The following is an 18,627-nucleotide window of genomic DNA, read 5'->3' on the forward strand; positions in this document are numbered from 1 at the left end:
AAACATCTTTCACTAAATTCACCAGCAGCTCGTCTCTGAGCCCATGACACCACGCACATGGCAGTAACTGCATTGAGCCTGAAGGATCCAGGTTCACTCTCTTCCATGTATATCCACCTGAGCTGCCCAGTGAACTTATCTATAAGAGGATCCTTGACTGCAAATGTTAAAGTAGTTATTTTCATATCAACAGTCAAATAACCCTTAAAAAAGATCTAAACAACATCTTTAACTGCTTCTATAAAATACTCACATATATATATATATATATATACAGTTGGGAGTTGGGTCAAAATGTCTGGTCAGAAATAACCTTTAACCCTAAACATATATCAAATGCCTACTAAGGACATTATATTCACAATTAGGAGTCGAGTGAAGCAGCCAAGTTGAGGATATTTAGCACAGTTGTTGCTTTATGTTTGAGTACTTGCCTCATTTCCTCGTTCAGGTCAGGGGTGAACTCCATGTTTATTCTCCTCTGGTGTCAGAGCTTTTCTTGCAGTTCCTTCCCGTTTATGAGGTCGAGGTGACTGTTCAACGTGTGTCCATGAGTTGTGCTTGTTTAACCTTTGACAATGATGAACCCGAAATACTGCTCAGAACATTGAGTACAACACAACAACAACACCATCATCATGAGTAACCATCTTTTTATAATGCCACCACAATGTGACTCACTAAATACCAAACGGGTGCTGCGAGAATTTCCGTTGATGCGTTCAGAGGCTAATTGTATGGGCCAATTCATTCACATCAACCGCAGATTGTTTTACCAAATAAAATGTCTCGTGTTGATGTGAACTGGCCAATGAAGACCACGGGGAATCGATCATATTACCCAAGACCTTGTTAAGCTGCCAGTCAAAGGCGGATCCACCATTCGCGAAGTCTAGACCGTGAAGGTCAAGTGCAGATATATCCATCACTAATGAGAATGACATTAGTGATACTTTGCTAGATTCCATCCCTTTATGACAGGTGGGGATACTGATATATACAACTATTAATATATGATGCTGCGGGCATTTTTATATTGTCAACAGTCACAGTGGAAAACCTCGACTGGATGTGTCCAATGACAGATTGAATGAACAGTCATAGTATATTTCCAGTGTCAGCTGCAAAGTGATCCCTTTCATTGGGATAAGAAAGATGAACCTCCACCTTTTACCATTGCCATAATATGGGTTTTACCAAGTACATTTCAGCCATGTATGGGATTTTCAATGCACATCCAACAACCAGACAAAAAGGGGGTGTCCACTTTGAAATACGGGATAGAGAGAGCGAGCGAGTGCAAGCTGAAGACGGACAACGGAAGGTAGAAGAACGGAAAGTAAGTCCGATTTGGTTATTCAGCAACCGGTGTGAATAATTTTCATCGAATGAGGCAAATAGAGATCAAGGAGAACATTTTAATGATGTGGTTGGAACCTTCATTCAGGATGGTTCAAGTCAAATGCATTATTCAAATGAGGGAGCAGTACAGGAGGTTTTACTTAATTTTTTCAGTTTAATCAATCTTGATTTACTGAACTTTCAGGCATAGTTGGGTTAAAGGGATAAAATGTTGTCAGTATTTAATTCTGCTCAATTTTAATTCTTATGATAAGCAGATATTGTTCTTTTTTGTATACCTAGGTGAAAATGTTAATTGCTATAACCATCATTATAAGAAGAGTGAGAATATACTGTAGACTACATGAACCGTCACAGGCAGAGAGAAGCCGCCTACGAGATCATCTCAATCCACTGTTGAGGGATTTGATTTCACACAAAAGAAAAGTATAAATGAAGCTTTTGAGATCATCCTGTAATTCTGACATCAAAGATCTCAACTGTGTGCCATGTTTCAACCGGGTTACTGTGACTAGAAAAAGGATTTAGCAGGAGCCGAAGATCAGTTTGCACAAAAGTGTGATACATCAAAACCAGCTTTTTTGGAAATGTTCAGGGTCAAATATTCTTTTTTCCAAATGTTCTCTTCCTCTTGAGGTTCTAAAAATTAAACCGCATAAAAAGCCTTATGGCCATAATCTTGATATTCAGCCCATTTTGCTCTAATTAACCCCTCGGCTCTGCAGATACTAAAATAATTACCCAACTGACTCAGAGATTAAAAATACTCTGCACTGACACTTTTTTGGATAATTACCATCCACTGGCACCGGACCTACAAGTCCTGACACACGAAAGCAGGTCAAAGTCATCTCTAGTTTACTGCCTATAGCTGAGGGCTTGGTTAAATTAAATTCTGTATCTAAAACTCCCTGGAATGGTTTTTGTCACTTTTTTTAAATAGAGTGAACAATCGATGTTTGTCACTTTCAAACACAAGAGGAAGCTACACGTTCTATCAGGAGATTAGTTTGAGTTTCAAGTGTATTGTTGCAGTCGTTTGCTTGTAGCGTCCAAAGAGAATCACCATGGAAAACAATTTTAAAAGATTTGTGGCATAAACAAAATTGACAGATATTTGCATTGCCTTAACAGACTGATGCAAAGACATTCTGCTCCCGTCTATGTTTGGATCATGAGCAGTTAAACTGCTGGCACAGCCACTTGACTCCACAGGCAGTCAGGCAGAGTCAGCCACTAGGTGGGATTTCACATTCTTCTTTTACAGTTTCCCAACGCGTCTCCAACTGTCTGCACAGGTCACACAGGGAGTCAAGTCATCCACACTTTGACAGACTGATGTCATACAGAGACATGGATGATACATGAGGAGAACATCCAGGGCGAGTCTTACCCGGCCCAGCCATCCCTGGCCCATGACCCCTTTTTGGGTGTCCTATAGGTTCTCATGACCCGAGCAGCAAAAGAATGGTCGAGTTTCCATTACAGAAGTTGAGTCATGCAACCTTGACTATACTTTCAAGTGGGGGTCTATCGACTTAAAATGTATACTTGTGCATAATCCATTAGAGTCATCTTGAAGCAAAAGTATATCAAATTTAGTCATATCTATCTTACATAATACATCAATATACATAAACACAGGGACAGTGAGAAAAATTAAAGAAAGATTAAAGAATGGTTGCCATCTGAATAGAATTTATCTGCCTTGACCTTGATTTCTCGAGTCCCTTGAAACGCTACAGAAAGAATGGAACTGCTTTCTAAAAGCTAAAAGAGTTTTATCTTATCTAGTGCCTGAAACTCAGAGCATACGATTCACATCATTTCCACACTCATCAAACCATTCGTGTTCTTTGTGGAGGCCTCTGCATCTATTCTGGTTTTTCCTTATGTCACTGATATGTACATATATCAGATATTGAAATATCTCTTTGTATTCACATCCACTGCTTGAAATGTAGCTCAGGTCGATCATCTTTGAGATGTTTCTATACCTTGAATGGAGTCCACCTGATTCAATATGACTTTGAGAGGCCGTGATGATTTAGGAACTGTGTGCAGAGCTTAGAGGCCGAATTGTCTCGAGACACTGATCTGGGGAAGGCTATGAAAATATTTCACACATTACAAAATAATGTAGAAGTGGTTTCGGGGTCAGGACAACCTGTGAATGTCCTTGAGTGGCCGCACAGCCCTGACTTGAACCCAATCACACGTCTCTGGAGGGAACTGAAAAAGGCTGCACACGGACGTCCCCTATTCAAGCTGATCTGAAGTGAGTGAATCTGAATGACAGAAGATAATCCTCAAATCCAGGTGTGCAAAGCCTGTGGTGTCATATCAAAGAAGACTTAAGACTTAAGAGGATAATCACTGCAAAGGGAGCTTCAGCTACGTACTGGGTAAAGGGTCTAAATGATAAAAAACTGTAAATCTGATATTTTAGTTTTTCTTACATTTCTGACGATTTACTTTCCCTTTGTCAGTAAGCGTTATTGCATGTTGAGCAGGAAGAAAAACACATTTCAGCTTAAGGCTGCAAGGATTGCAAAATGTGAAAAGCACAAAGGGGTCTGGACACTTTCTGCTGTTTGTGTCGAGGTAGCAGTCAAATTATAGGTTTTTCACCTGGACAGTCAGTGGTCGATAAACAAGGTCAAGTTTCCTTGAGCTGTGTCCGCTCCATTGAAGCATGCACCCAGATGACACTCATGTGGATTGTATTAACTCATCAGAGGCTTGTTCAAGTAACTGCAGCCAGTGTTCACCTGTGCTTTAAGTAGTGTTGTGATAAGGAGAAAGAAAACTGCCCCAGAACTAAGTGAAAGAGTCAGAAGTCAAATTGTTATTCTGAGCAAAGAGCGGCTTTCTCTCAAGAGTCAGACCGTGAGGCAGTGCATTTAAAGCCCTAAAACACTTTGCAGGAACTGGATGAGTTGTATGCAAAGTGTGAGCAGGCCGAACAAAAGTATACAGTACCATCAGAAGATCAATATATCAAGCTTAGTGTCCCCATAAACCCATTATGCAGGTCGGTGGGAAGCTGTTGCCCTAATTTTAAAACCAGTTCATCTCGAAACCAGAAATAAAACAGTTTAAGAGCAGTGCTGACACTTCAATGGTCTATAATCGAAATTTGTAAATGTTCAATATTCAAATGTTTGGATACCAATGGCTTGTGAGGCCAAGGAGAACACTTCAGACAATGAACACCAATTAGCCACAACATTATAACCAACTACATTATTTAATGTTATGTCAAATTTGGGTGATAAACAAATACATGAATAATAAATTCAAATTTAAGCCTTTTTGGGAACTATGCCTATTTGACCAGTCTTATGCGCAATCCTTTATTTCCATGTATATATATTTGCTCACTTATTTATTACTTAATTACTTTTCTACTGACGTGTCTATTTTTCTATCCCCTTGATGCTGTAACTTGATGCTGTGAATTTGCAGAGTAGTGGTACTAATCATAAAGAAAATCATTTGCTGAGACAATTTTTAACCTTGTGCCTCCTGTATCACTTAGTTGTTTTACAGTAACGTGCTCTTCTGCTATATAAATGAAAACTGTGGCAATAACAATAACATCTAATATTATGAGAGCCTTGAGGGCTGTGACCCAAAAGGTTGGAGAAACGCTGCCACAGGGCCCACAAAGGGATATGAGGACAGTGAAGCATATAAGTCTTTCCTTCTTTAACATTTATTTGAAAGCCATTTTGATTGTTGCACTTTATGGGTTGATGATAAAGTTTGTGTATCTCACGGGAACCCTTTCATTGTTCAAATGCCTGCCACAGAGAAGTGCAAACAACCATCAACCACAACGCACAGAGCGCTGACAGCTTTTCTTTGTGTTTCAGCTGGGGAGCGATAACGGCTTTTATATGACAAATAACTGACAACGCTGCAATGTTGAATAAAAAGCGGGACCCAAAGGCCGTAGGTAAGTGGCTGTTTATGTGTTACTGTTTAGCGCTGTTATCTTTAATTACATAAACAGTTCAAACAAAGACCGTCCCTCATATATACGTACATTTACACACAGGTTAAACTTTTACGCATGTGAATACAAAGTCGTAGGGGGCTCTCACATCGACCTTGTTTGGTCTGAACCTTCCAACTTTTCAGTTTAGTCCGATTGTAAAAAAAAACTGTTGTGAAAGGTTCCAGCATCCGAATCAACAAACCAGTTTTATTGGTCTGGATCAATTTTATCGGTCTGGATCAAGGAAACACCATTTGGATTATTGGAAGTAAGTCAATTTGGAGAGTTCAGAGATTTCGGACCAATTGCAGGAAGTTGAGAAAGCATTAAACGATAGAAGAAGAAAAAGAAGCGGGATTTCTTGCAGTCTGCGCCTCTGATGATACAAAGTTTGAAGGATGAGGACAGGTTGCACAGGTTAATTCTTAAATAAAAAAGGAAAGACGACTTTTTGTATGCCAATATTCAAAAACATTAGTGAATACAATAGCCTGATTGACAACGAGCCAATCAATCTCTAGAAAGGTAGACGCAGCACATCTAGGTGCTGACGACAGAACGTTTGTGTGTTCTGCAAAAGTCTTAAGTCCACTCTCTAAACTTCTATGTGAAAACTTAACTAAACAGATCAAATGATGCAACAAAGACATGAGCCTTGGTTCCGACCATCAGGTGTGAAAACACCCTTAAATACATGAAAAGGCCTTTGTGAGAGTGGGTGAATTACGAATGCAACAAAGACAGACTGAAAGAAACTATTACCGCACCAACTCCAAAACATTGGAACTTAATTTAATGTCAAAAGTCCCACTTGACTGGAGGGAAGTTTCCTGTGGAGACATTTGAAGGACAAGGAGTGTACACCTCTCATTTTCTATCTCTAAGAAGCACTATACCAGTGTCTGAAAACCATTCACAGTTGTTCAAGAGGCCTCGTGTGTTGGTGGCTCAGAGTGGTTTATGAAAAAAGATGTCAGCTTTATACAGCCCACACAATCTCACTGAAGGTGTGCTCCAGCCTCCACTTCCTCCACAAGCGATTGGTATGCAGAAGCAAACAAGCCACTGCTGTCCTACCACACTTGGATTACACGGGAATCAATGCTCGAGGAAAAAGGTTACGATAATCCCGCCTGCATTCAGATGATATACCAGTGTTAAACCAACCCCTTGAGAAATGACACATGGAATTTGATGAATATTCAATCCTACTGAAAAAGAAGTGATGGAGACTTATCTAAATTCTGCTCACACAGAAAGTGAAACACGAAGCTAACGCTGGAGTTTAATATTTGTCTGAGCAAATCTTTCACTTCAGAGAGGATCTGATTTCCATTTGTTTTGTTTTTTATCCACGTTTCCTTTTTGTGTTCTCATTTAAAACCTGACAGGACTGTGAACCTTCACTTTTTTTTTAAAACCTGGAGCTATGAAACCTTTAAAAGTTTAAAGTCCCATAAGTGATTTCAGGGCATCACTCAAATTTCAAACGTGCACAGATGTGGACAAACTTGTTGAGCAGTTGTATGAGTGTGGTTGAGTTGTATCACAGCCCTGATTCACCAGATTGTGACCCATGCCTTTGGAAAACAAGTGCCGCAATACAAACATCCTAATCCTATGAATGAATAATGCATACGATTTAAAACGTTAAACTATCATGATTACAGGATGCATTTGATTCTGCAAATAGCTGCCTGGTAATTAGTTGTTTGACCTATTTATGAGCCGCGGCGGTGTGTTGAAATCGTTAGGCCCCGAGGTGACTCTGAGTCATAATGAGGTATGATGCTCGAGCAGAAAAAAAGTAACAGATGGTCAGTTGGAGTTTTGTGATTTTAACAGCTGTTGGATGAGCTTAGTGTTGAGCTGTGACTCATCCTACAGTTGAAACGTTAGAGGGGAAAAGGGCTGAAAAATGTGACACCTTCCTCTGTTTTGCCGTCTCCACAACCACAGAGAAGAAGTGTTAATGGCTTCAAACGCTTAAGCCTGAGTGCCGCTGCACACTAGAGGATTTACAACTTTTGACCAATCTTAAAAACAGATTTAACCCATTTGTTATCTCATAATCTTCAGACACACTGGACCATTTGGCCAGAACATCACACCACACACATACAATTTTGTAGTGGCGATTCCAGAGACTTGAAATCTCACAGAAACTTGCGATATCTTCTTATTTTTCAGCTTCTTTATGGCGGTTGGCAAACAACTTGTAGGCTCAGAACTCCTACAGAACTGGAGTGTGCAACACTCGCGTGACTTTAATTTTGCATATTGCGTATACTTTTTGCAGCGCGGGCTGGAGGTGAGTCAGAGATGTATTGCTGTTTTTAGTCGCAGCTGCACAAGTACGCAACAGCCGGCTGGTGACACTTCAGCTCTCTCCCTCACTCTCTCTCTCACTTTTGTCACTTTGGCGTCTTTATATAAAACACACGTCAATGGAGATAAATACATAATTTAATCCAAAAAACAACTTAATCAGAGCAGTTCACAAAATTTAAAAGGTCTCATGATGTCATGGCTGATGATTGAGATGAAGAGAAAAGGAAAGGAAATATTGCCCTCTGGTGAGACACAGTTGTAACTGCAGCTGCATGGTAAAGATGTTACTCCATCCCCCATCTGAAGTTACCAAGAAATCATATTAAGTAATTTTTTCTTGCAAATCTTGGATATAATTTATATCAAATATTTAAAAAATGTATTTAAATTATTTGGAAAATGGAGACTTGATTGGTGGGATGACCTTTAAGACATTTTGAACTATATTCAATCCAATGGGATTCACACTATTCCAGTGTGAATAATGTATATAAACTGTTTAATACATGAAGCATGTATGATTTCTGTTTATCACATGATTATCAAACTATCAATATCTGGTCCTAACAGTGGCGATCAGGAAACAGTCCAGAATTCCTGGGGTTGTAATCACTCAATGTGTTGAGCAAGTGCCTCTGGGGAAGTCAACACCGGACTTCACACGGAAGCCACTGGCCACAACTGTACAAGAGGGTAAAAAAAAAAGATTCTAATAACATTATCAGCTACTACTTATAACTGCATTAGGATTATGTGGCTCACTGTGTTTTATTCTTTTAGGTAAAAAAGCAGTTTTAAAAGCTATGGTTAGCGGAGAGCCAGCACCGACGGTCACCTGGGAGCGCAAGAACGGGGAAGTTGATGACCCAGAAAAGTACAAGACCCGATATGATGAAAGAGCTCGAGAGCACTATTTAGAGGTGAGAAAAGAGTACTCAAATAAAATGCACAACTTACTATATATTAACAAATACTTTCACACTTTCAAAACACGAGATATATTGTTGTATGAGATCAGGACTTTATTTAACTGCTATTATTGAGAAAAACAGATGATCTAATTCTTCCCGTCAGTGGGACAGACATTTCTTCAAATGATTTTGTTTCTGTTTAATCAGATACCGAAAGTCAAACTAGACCAAGCTGACACCTACAGGTGCTTCGCCACCAATGTGTATGGAAACGCTGTCTGCACCACAACACTCAATGTTAAAGAAGGTACAAGACAGATTTACTAGTTACCATCAATAGGAATGGTAATTTAAATTAAACTCCAATATTATATACTGTGGGTATGACTATTCCCTTTTATTTTGTTTTCTTCTAGTTGTCTTAAAGAAGAAGGGTCAGGCAGGTAAGACGTTTATAACAGAACTATGCAGAATGTTGTGTTTGTAACAGTGCATGGTTCTCAGTCCAAGATTCTTTTTTTTTTTCTTACTTACTTATTACTTATTTTGATTCCTGCAGGCAAGAAATTAATTAGTTTTGAGTGTAACAATAAAAAACAGATGAGCAATTCAGTGTGTAATAGTTAAAGATTCTGCTTTAGTTGAAAAGACCTTTATGGTTTCAAAGAATTATTTTAAAAAGTAATAAAATAAATTATTGTTTGTTTGCTTTTCCTACATTTTAAGGTTTCAAAGAAACTCTACTGAACAGAGATATGTGGTTGCATTTTTTATTTTTCAGGTAATGGACAAGCACCACTGGATTTCAGATCAATGCTAAAGAAAACGTGAGTTCATGGCAAAGTTTGGCTGTTAAACGTTTAATGCTGTAAACACAGTAAAACATTCTACTCTTATTTTTTCCCCCAGTGTTGTCACCAGAAAAAAACAACTTCCACCAAAGAAAGAGGGAGAAATTGATCCTAAGCTCTGGGAGCTGCTTCTCAGTGCAAAAAGAAAAGACTACGAGAAAATCTGTTTGGACTTTGGAGTGACTGACTTCCGCTGGATGCTGAAGAGACTCAACCAGATGAGAAAAGAGAGGGAAGACGAACAGGCCAAGGTACTGCATGAAGAAGAACAACTATAACAACTGCACATTAATTCATATACTTCTCGGTGAGGTTTCGAGCAATGAGTAAAAACTTGCACATATTTTGGAGTGAGGGTTTATAGCTTTTACCTAAAAGAGCTGAAATAGAGAATCTGGAGTCTTTTAAGACCAGTCTGTAAAGAAGTATTTTACTGCACTCAGAATAAAACTTTATTTTCATGAAGTGACGAGTTAATCTTTGAAACTTTTACATTTTTGATTTTCATGGACGTTAGCTTTGCCCTGAGGATACAGCCGAGTGGATCTTAACAAGTAAATATCCAAGGCTGTGTTCGAGGCTGCTTGCATTTTAATTTTATTGAGCCAGATCTAAGGATGCATACTTTAAATTTTGTCGCAGGTTGTAGAGAAGCTGGAGGATGTGAAACAGATCGAAGTGAAACCTAACGGGAGAGCGGAATTCAGCTTCAACATGAAACTTTTGGACCCCAACAGTAAAATTCATGTATACAAGGTGGGTTCAAATTCCACGATATTCCAAAGTATTCTGTTTAAAGATTAATAACAGCTCAAAAACTAAACAAATGTGTGACTTCCTGTCTCTCAAAAGGATGGGAAATCTGTGCCATATGGTGATGATGACAATTCAAACCCTAGCCTCAAGAAAACTGGGACAAAGTATGTTTTCAGCATCAATGACCCTCAACCAGAAGATGCTGGATTTTACCAGGTTGATGTAGAAGAAGCAAATGTCCTGACAACTGACTTTCAAGGTAAAGCTTAATGTTCTACTTTAAATAAAACAGGATATTTGTATTAGCAGGCGGTGATATGAACTTTCTACTCCTCTTTTTAGTGCCTGATGTGAAGTTCGTAGCCAAGATCAAGGACGCAAAGGCCGTTGAAAGCGAGGACGCCGTCTTTCAGTGCGTCTTGTCCACACCGCTCAACAGAATCACTTGGTCAAAACAGGACGCGTCACTCGAACATGGGGACAAATATGAAATCACCGTCTCAGAGGACAAACTCACTCACACATTAAGAGTCAAAGACTGTGCAATGGCAGATAATGGAAAATATTATGCCATCGTTGGGATAACTTCCAGCAGTGCTGCTCTCACAGTGGAAGGTGGGTGTAACTACTTATAACATCATTCTAAGAGGCTTCCAAACAGTTCCAACGGAATAAAGAATTCATGCTGTCTATATTTCAGCTGATCCAGACGGCGGTAAAGGTCGTAAGGGCATCAAAACTGGGGATCAGGGTGATTTGACTAAACTTGCATTGGAACAAGGAAAAGACAATCGAGCAAAGGATCAAAAAGATTCGGCTGATTCAGGAGCTGGAGCCGCTCTGAGGGACGGAGGAGCGGGTTCTGGTGACGGGTCTAGTGATGGATCGAAAGATGCATCTGGAGTTAAGACTGACGGAGGTAAAGGAGACGAGAACCTCCTTGGAGATGGAGATGATGAAAACAATATGGGCGACGGGGATGATAAGAAAAAGAAGCGATCACGAACTGGTCCTTTGGTTCCTGACACTGTTTCAGGTAAGAGCCTCCATTGCATTGTGGTAGTTTTAATTCCAGTGCTCTTAAGGTGTCTTACAACTGCATATATTGTCAGCTTTGCTCTGAGGGCCTGTTATCATCAAGAGTCAGAGAAAAATTCTAGGTTGAGGTTTGCTACGCCTAAACCATTCTGGACTGATTTCTGCAGCACTGGTTTTATTCCTCCACAGATATAATCGAAAGACTCTCTGCTCCAATCTTTATTTATGATTTTTGGATTTTCTCTCCAATTAAATGTTCACTATGACCTGAAGTTCAACAACAGAAAACTTAAATTTGACTTTGCTCTTACTGTTGCAGATCGAGGTGTCCAGTTTGTGAGTGGGCTGTCAGATACTGTTGCTAATATTGGTGAACGGGCAGAGCTCACTTGCAAACTAAGCACTGAGGCCTCAGGGGGACGCTGGTACAAAAATGGAAAGCTGGTGAGTCAACTGCTCCAGAGGGATTATGTTTGTACAGAACCACGTCAATGCATACCCGTGGATTTAGCAAAAATACATATAATACACTTTAGTAAAAATACATATAATCCATTGAATAAATGAATTTGTCTTGTGAATATTCTGACAAGTTAACCAATGGAGACGGTGTAAGAATCATCAAAGATGGGGCCTGTCACAAGTTGATAATTGATTGCTGTAAAAAAGACGACACAGCAGTGTACTGCTTTGAGGCTGAGGGACGCAAATCAGAAGCGACACTTAATATTCAAGGTCAGAATCAAAATGAGTCACTTGATTTGATATAATTTAATGATTTGCATTAGTTTAAAGGGGTTCAGGGTTTTGACAATTTTCGTTTTTACTCTCTGACCAGATCCGCCACAAATAGACAGCGATGCATTGGTTAATTTCACAAAGCCAGTTATTATAAAAGCAGGTGAAAGCGCTGAATGGAAGCTGACGTTCTCAGGTGGAGACCCGATGAATATACAGTGGTACAAGGATGATGATGAGCTGTTGCCTGGCCTCAATGTGAAAACTGAGACATCAGCTACTCAAAGCCAACTACGCCTTACTAAGTGCCAAAGGAAAGACAGTGGAGAGGTCAAAATCAAAATCAAAAACAAATTTGGCACAACAGAAGCAACGTCCAGACTTATTGTGCTAGGTGAGTTGATAAAGAGACTTTGTAAATATATAATTTGGGTATTTTCTTGTAGCACAATATGATTCCTTATCATTTTGTCAATAGACAAACCCACACCACCACAGGGACCTGCGGACATTGTGGAAAGTGCTGTGACATCTGTGGAGTTCAAATGGAAACCACCAAAAGACAGTGGTGGGTGCCCAATCACCGGCTACATCATAGAACGCCAACAAGTGGGCCGGTGTAAATGGACGAATCTCGGCGAGATCTGTGGCAGCGATGCAAGTTACAGGGATTCAGGCGTGGACCCTGGAAGAAGATACTGCTACCGGATTCGAGCCAAGACGGCAGAAGGCATCAGTGATTACCTGCAAACAGAGGACATAGCTGCTGGAGTTCTGCGTAAGGATTAGTTCAGAGCCTAATGCTAGCAATTCCAAAAGGGCAATTTTAGCTACTCTCAAATGAAAACATAGCATCTTCTTGGGAAGCGAGTAGAGTAAACAAGCAAACAATTAATTCTTTTTTTTTTACATCTTTTGAGAAAATGTAATACTATATAATGAATAAGTTTCAAATTCACGATTGACTCTCATCTTGACATTTGCCTTTAGCCATTAAATATTGATTTCTATACAGGAATTGTATCAGATGTATAGAGCAATGGATAACCTCATCAAAGCTGACAGAATTTAATGTCCCCCCCCCCACAGGATATCCAGGAGCCCCAGCAGCACCTAAAGTAATCAGTGCCTTTAAAGACCGCATCAACCTGGCATGGAGTCCTCCCTGTGACACTGGAGGAACCAAAATAGTGGGATACAATTTGGAAAGGAACAAGAAAGGCACCAATTACTGGAGCCTGGTAAACCAAGGAGGGCCAATTACAGGTGAGATTATCAGTGGGAGGGGCTGCCCTGAATCTGTACGTGTGCAGAGGGATTTACATGCACGTATGCAACTAGTATGATTCAGAATAAAGGATGAACAGATGTAGAATCCCAATTCTAGAGATTGTTACTAAATCGTGATATGATCTTATGGGAAGATCAACCTCCTCAAACTAGGACTACAACTGAATACTGCATCCATGAGGATACTGCTCAAAATATGTCTAAAATGTTTGTTTTTTAATTTCTATAAAAAGATTTCCACTGGTTTCATTTTGTGAGAATCAGCATAAATAAATTGATATCTCTAGGGACAGGATCACCACATCTTCCTTTCTCTCCAGATACAAAGTTTGCCGTGAAAGACGTCTTCGAAGGGGCAGCGTATGAATTCAGAGTGTCTGCTATCAACCTGTCTGGTGCTGGAGATCCTAGTATCCCCTGTGACACAGTAATTGCAAGAGATCCAATGAGTAAGTCAATCTTATATTTCCCTGTGGTTGTCTACAATGAAAATATAATAATCGAAAGATAACCTATGTGTGCTGCTCAACACAACAGTGTCTGTAGCTCTTTGTGCCATAAAACCTGACTTTACTATCATTTCAGAACCTCCAGGCAGAGTCACAGACCTGAAATTAACATCCTCCAGCTACACCACGTTTTCACTGGCTTGGACTAAACCCAGAGAAGTGAAAGGGGTTGAGGATGAAGCCCAGGGATACTATGTGGAGATTAGACTGATAGAATGCCTTGAATGGAGCCGCTGTAACGCCGTCCCATTTACTCTAACTTCCTACACTGTGCTTGGCTTGAAGGCGATGGCCACATACTGGGTGAGAGTAATTGCCACCAATTACGGAGGTGATGGAGAACCTCAGGGCTTTGACAAGTACGTCATTGCCATGCCCCCTCCCGGTAAGAGGATGTGAAGTTTAAATCGAGACTGTGACACTTTCTCATAGTTTGGTTTTTTGTTTGAAATTTGTTTGAAAGTCCCCACAAATGTGTTTTTCCTTCCAAAATACATCTACACACTAAAACTGTAAAAATACAGTAGAGCTCTGCACCAAGACAATAGTTTGTATAACAGCTATTCTTCATTCTTCTAAGCAAGATACAATATTTACTTCTTCAAAATCTGTGGATGATTGAGTTAAACAGTGGGATTGTGAAAAGACAGGAAAGATCAGGACTTTGGACATTTCAGCACAAATACAACAATGAAGTTCTAATTCAAAGTTCATTTAAACAATTCTTAAAGCATCAAAACACCACGACAATGGAGGGAAACTAGCATCACTGTGGAAAACACATAGGTTCCAGTAACAGAGAGTAATGTGAACATTTTGACAGCTGTTATACTCATGAGCAAAATACATCACAACAAGCACATGATCGGAAACTGGTCTAAATTTATAAAGGTGGTAAATGTCATGTGTAGTAACTTCCTCTTCCTCCCTCCCCTTAAATATTATTTCAAGCACAATGAAAAAGTACATTTATACTATTTAGTAAATTGTATAAATACAAGAAGAATCTAAACATTAAAGTTTGTATTTTATCGTTGCAGTGAGGCCAAGATTTAAAGACAGGAACATGAAAACCTTTGTGGTGGTGAGATCTGGAAACACAGTCCGTCTGAACATCAACTTCGAGGTACTTTGCTTCAGCTTTCCCTCCAAACAGGTTCAGTGGAGAATATATTGTATTGTTTTAATGTTTAATCAACATCATGCTAGTATTTATCAATGTATTAATCTGATATTATCTCAATGTCTACAGGCCTGCCCACTGCCAGAGATCATTTGGTTAAAAGATGGTATTCCAGTGGCTAAACATGTGACAATTACCAACTCCGATAAAGGCTCTCAGCTGTTGATCCCCACCTCCGAGCGCTCCGACAGCGGCGTCTACACCATCACCGTCAAGAACCTGGTCGGCCAGGAGAGCTTCAATGTTGAAATCAGAGTTACAGGTAAATGGAGCCATTTTTACAATTCTGACTCCAATCAAGAGTAATAATGTGACTGGACTATGATCCCACCAGTTTATACAAAGTAGAATTTTATTTATCATTATCATTGTTCGGTGTTCAAATATGGTCTGTAGAATCAGATGAGCCAGTTTAATCTGTCAAAGAAGACCAAGACGAAAGTATAGTGTATATTTTAACATTTCTGAATATTGCAAACACTCTTATCTGAACCAGCTGTTGCAAATCCCCTGGTTAAAGTTTCCAGCTCATTTTTAGCACTCAACACTCCAACCAAGCCAAGGTCAACACAAAGTAAAGACAGCAAAATACTTATCGTAGCCAACAATGTTTTTGTTACATCCCACTGCCACAGTATAATAAAAAGTAAGCACCATAACCTTATAGTCAGTTGGGTGGAATTCACATTGAAATGAACTGAGACTGTAATGTCAGGACTCTGTATGACTGTGTCTCTACATCGGATTGTAGATGATCCCAGGCCTCCAGGACCAGTGGAGCTGGTCCAAAACATCCCAGGGACAGTGACTCTGTCCTGGTCTCCCTCCCCAGACGAGAAGAGGGACGACAGGCTACACTACACGGTTTCCCAACGGGACTCCTTCAAGCGCACTTGGAGGACCGTGGCAGACAACCTCTTCAACAACAAGTTCACAGTTGTCAACATTTTGCCTGGATGGGAGTACCACTTCAGGGTGTTTGCTAAAAACGACATGGGCCTTTCAACACCTTCTGAACCCCCTGTGTTTGAAACCAGAAAGGAAAAAGGTTTGTGTCACCACTTCAATCAGAGAGACGCTAAATCATGTTTTTCTATGCTTGCATCCTACTTAGAACAGTAGTTCTGTTATCATGGATATAGACGTACAAAAAACGAAAATCGAAGCAACACAGGCCAAAATATTCAGATTTTAATTTCAAAAGAACATGGCTGATAAAAACCTTTTTTCCAGAAAGACAAGAGAACAAGTAGAATGGCACTCAATAGAGCATATATCTCTGCCAAGGCTGAATGGGTTCTTTCTTGGCCCGTGTCCCCTTTTTCCACCAAGTTTTGTTCGAAATGCTTTCAGAAATTTATGCTTAATCCTGCAGACAAATCAAAAAAACAACAAACGCACAGGGCTGAATAATCTCCTTGGTGGAGGTAAGAAACTTTTAAGCAGATATTTCATTGAGTTATAGAAGTTAGAAGAACCGAGGCTCGAGTGGATGCTGCCAGAACTAAATAATTATCCATCTAGTTAGGGGAAATGTCTCAGGGACACATGTTTAAACTCGTTATTCAACCAACACAATTCTGTGAAGCTTTTATGCATTGCTCTGTATTTCAGAAAAGTTCATAGTGAACACGCCAAAGAAAAAAAACCTGGACTTCCAGGCAGCTCCAGCATTCATCGTGCCCCTGAAGATGCGTACGGCTCCACAAGGCTACGAGTGTCACATGAGTTGTGCCGTTAAGGGCGATCCAGCTCCTCGTGTGACATGGTACCGCAACAACATCAGCCTGAACACCAACACCAACTACCACATCACCAACGTCTGCGGCGTCTGCTCCCTGCTAATATTGAGGGTCGGAGTCAAACACAACAGCGAATACAAAGTCGTTATTGAGAACAAACTGGGGTCAGCCGAGTGCTCAATGATCCTGAGTGTCAGAGGTAATATTTACATTACAATTAATTTTAACAGGGTGTAGATGAAACAAGCTAAAAAATATGTTTCTTTACAGAGTGAAGACCTGCACCTGCTGAACAGAGACTTGACCGGAAAGATTCCCGACAGCGTTTTGAATTAATTAGACTACATCTGTTATAGTCTTCTCTTATATTTTAAATAGCGTAAAACAAAAACAAGAAAACGCATGTTATATAGTTTAGTTGTTTCCTTAATCTTTATAAAAGCTTATAAAGTACATAAAAAACTACTTAAAACATCTCAACTCTTTAGCATAGACAAACTTAAAGTTACAATTATGTATCCTTGAAGGTATCATTTGGAGTTAATGACCTCTAGTGGCACTATTGAGTAATGCTTTCATGAGAGGGCCCCTGCTTTCTTTGTATTGTATGCATGCCATTACATTACACTGTGAAATTAAAACTTAACTTAAGCTTGTGTCATTTTCCAAAGAAATGGAACATGAACGTAGCATAGATGCTGAGGTTCTGTGTTGTTGCAGTAGCTGTTGCAGTTCCTAGTTTTACCAACTCTTGTTTATTCAGAACCTTTCCTGGAGCATTATGCGAGAAAGATCCTGTGAATGCATTGTGTCCATTCAAATAAAGAGCGGGGGCCATTGCTGGTACTTTACAATAAATTGGTTTAAAAAACTAAGGAAGACGAGAACTGTGGTGTGAATGAATTATGAGCCTGTTGCTGCTTGGAATAAAAAGGTCTGCAACATGACAACGACAAACTTAAGTCAACTTTCAAGGGGAAAAATAAATCAATGAAATATATCCAAAATGTGATGGTTCAAGTTTACCCAGTCTTAATAAATTATGCTTTTATTAGCAATATACTATGTGACATTTAGGGCCGAGCAGTAGAATGTTAAAGGAATTGCACTTCAGCCACTTGTTTTTAAATGTCCAATGTTATCCGTTTGTGTATAAGACAAATTTCTGAAGAGATTCTGACAATAAAGTTTGACCCAATCTAATCTAATTGAATCCTTTGGTGTCTTTAACTATTTTACGCACATGATAAAAATAATCGTTAACTGCTGCCATATTGTTGTGCACCTTAGTATCACTCTTAACCTGAATTGGTCTGATGGCCCCTCACAACCCAGCAGTTAGAGATCCACTTAATGACTGGAGGTCAGAGGGTTCAGAAAAGTAGACACCTGAGTTAATCCAGTGAAGAAGACTCAGCTCTGCAGGTGCGTCCTCTTCCTCCTCTGCTGCTGCCATGACACCTCCATGTTGTAGTTGGGAGTTTTCAGTACCACCGTCCAGAGGAAGGATGGAAACTCCGGTGTTTCTCCACCTCAGTGACGGTGCTGTTCCGCAGAGTCTCCATTAAACCTCAGCAGGTGACTCAGCAGGTAAATAAGCTCATTTACAATCACTTGTTTTCCACCAGACTCGTCTTCTTAACGATAAGAAACTTGAAAATACTGACTTTGTTTCTAACTTTCTTGTAAAAACACGAATTTAAATGAAACACAAGATTCCGTAAAGGAGACTTCTGCGCAGATAATTAAGAGTGGGCGGGTCTTTCTGAGAAGGAAGAGGGTAATATCAAGGAAGTTGTGTCCTTTCCTTTCAAAATAAGATCACGGCCGTTGTTATTTGTTTTAAAATAAGATTAGGCAAAATAAGAGGAAGTGAAGTGATTAAAATCCTTTATGTCACTAGCAGTTTGTAG

At 39.7% G+C, this 18,627-nt stretch overlaps 1 protein-coding gene across 1 annotated transcript; it reads left to right on the forward strand.

Moving 5' to 3' along the window:
- The first annotated feature begins 76 nt into the window (after positions 1-76).
- On the forward strand, positions 77-17,917 carry LOC118104374 (immunoglobulin-like and fibronectin type III domain-containing protein 1). Its single transcript, XM_047339167.1, has 24 exons — positions 77-1,339; positions 5,241-5,323; positions 8,267-8,389; positions 8,477-8,616; positions 8,815-8,914; positions 9,024-9,050; positions 9,389-9,434; positions 9,517-9,709; positions 10,101-10,214; positions 10,311-10,473; positions 10,557-10,829; positions 10,915-11,250; positions 11,572-11,696; positions 11,846-11,987; positions 12,091-12,384; positions 12,469-12,768; positions 13,080-13,256; positions 13,601-13,729; positions 13,866-14,174; positions 14,830-14,915; positions 15,042-15,234; positions 15,724-16,020; positions 16,587-16,913; positions 16,985-17,917. The coding sequence occupies exons 2-24, from the start codon at positions 5,290-5,292 to the stop codon at positions 16,987-16,989; spliced, it is 3,933 nt and encodes a 1,310-aa protein (XP_047195123.1). The 5' UTR covers positions 77-1,339; positions 5,241-5,289; the 3' UTR covers positions 16,990-17,917.
- Positions 17,918-18,627: the final 710 nt, after the last annotated feature.

Source organism: Hippoglossus stenolepis, chromosome 3 (assembly GCF_022539355.2).
Source record: "Hippoglossus stenolepis isolate QCI-W04-F060 chromosome 3, HSTE1.2, whole genome shotgun sequence".
Classification (NCBI taxonomy): Eukaryota; Metazoa; Chordata; class Actinopteri; order Pleuronectiformes; family Pleuronectidae; genus Hippoglossus; species Hippoglossus stenolepis.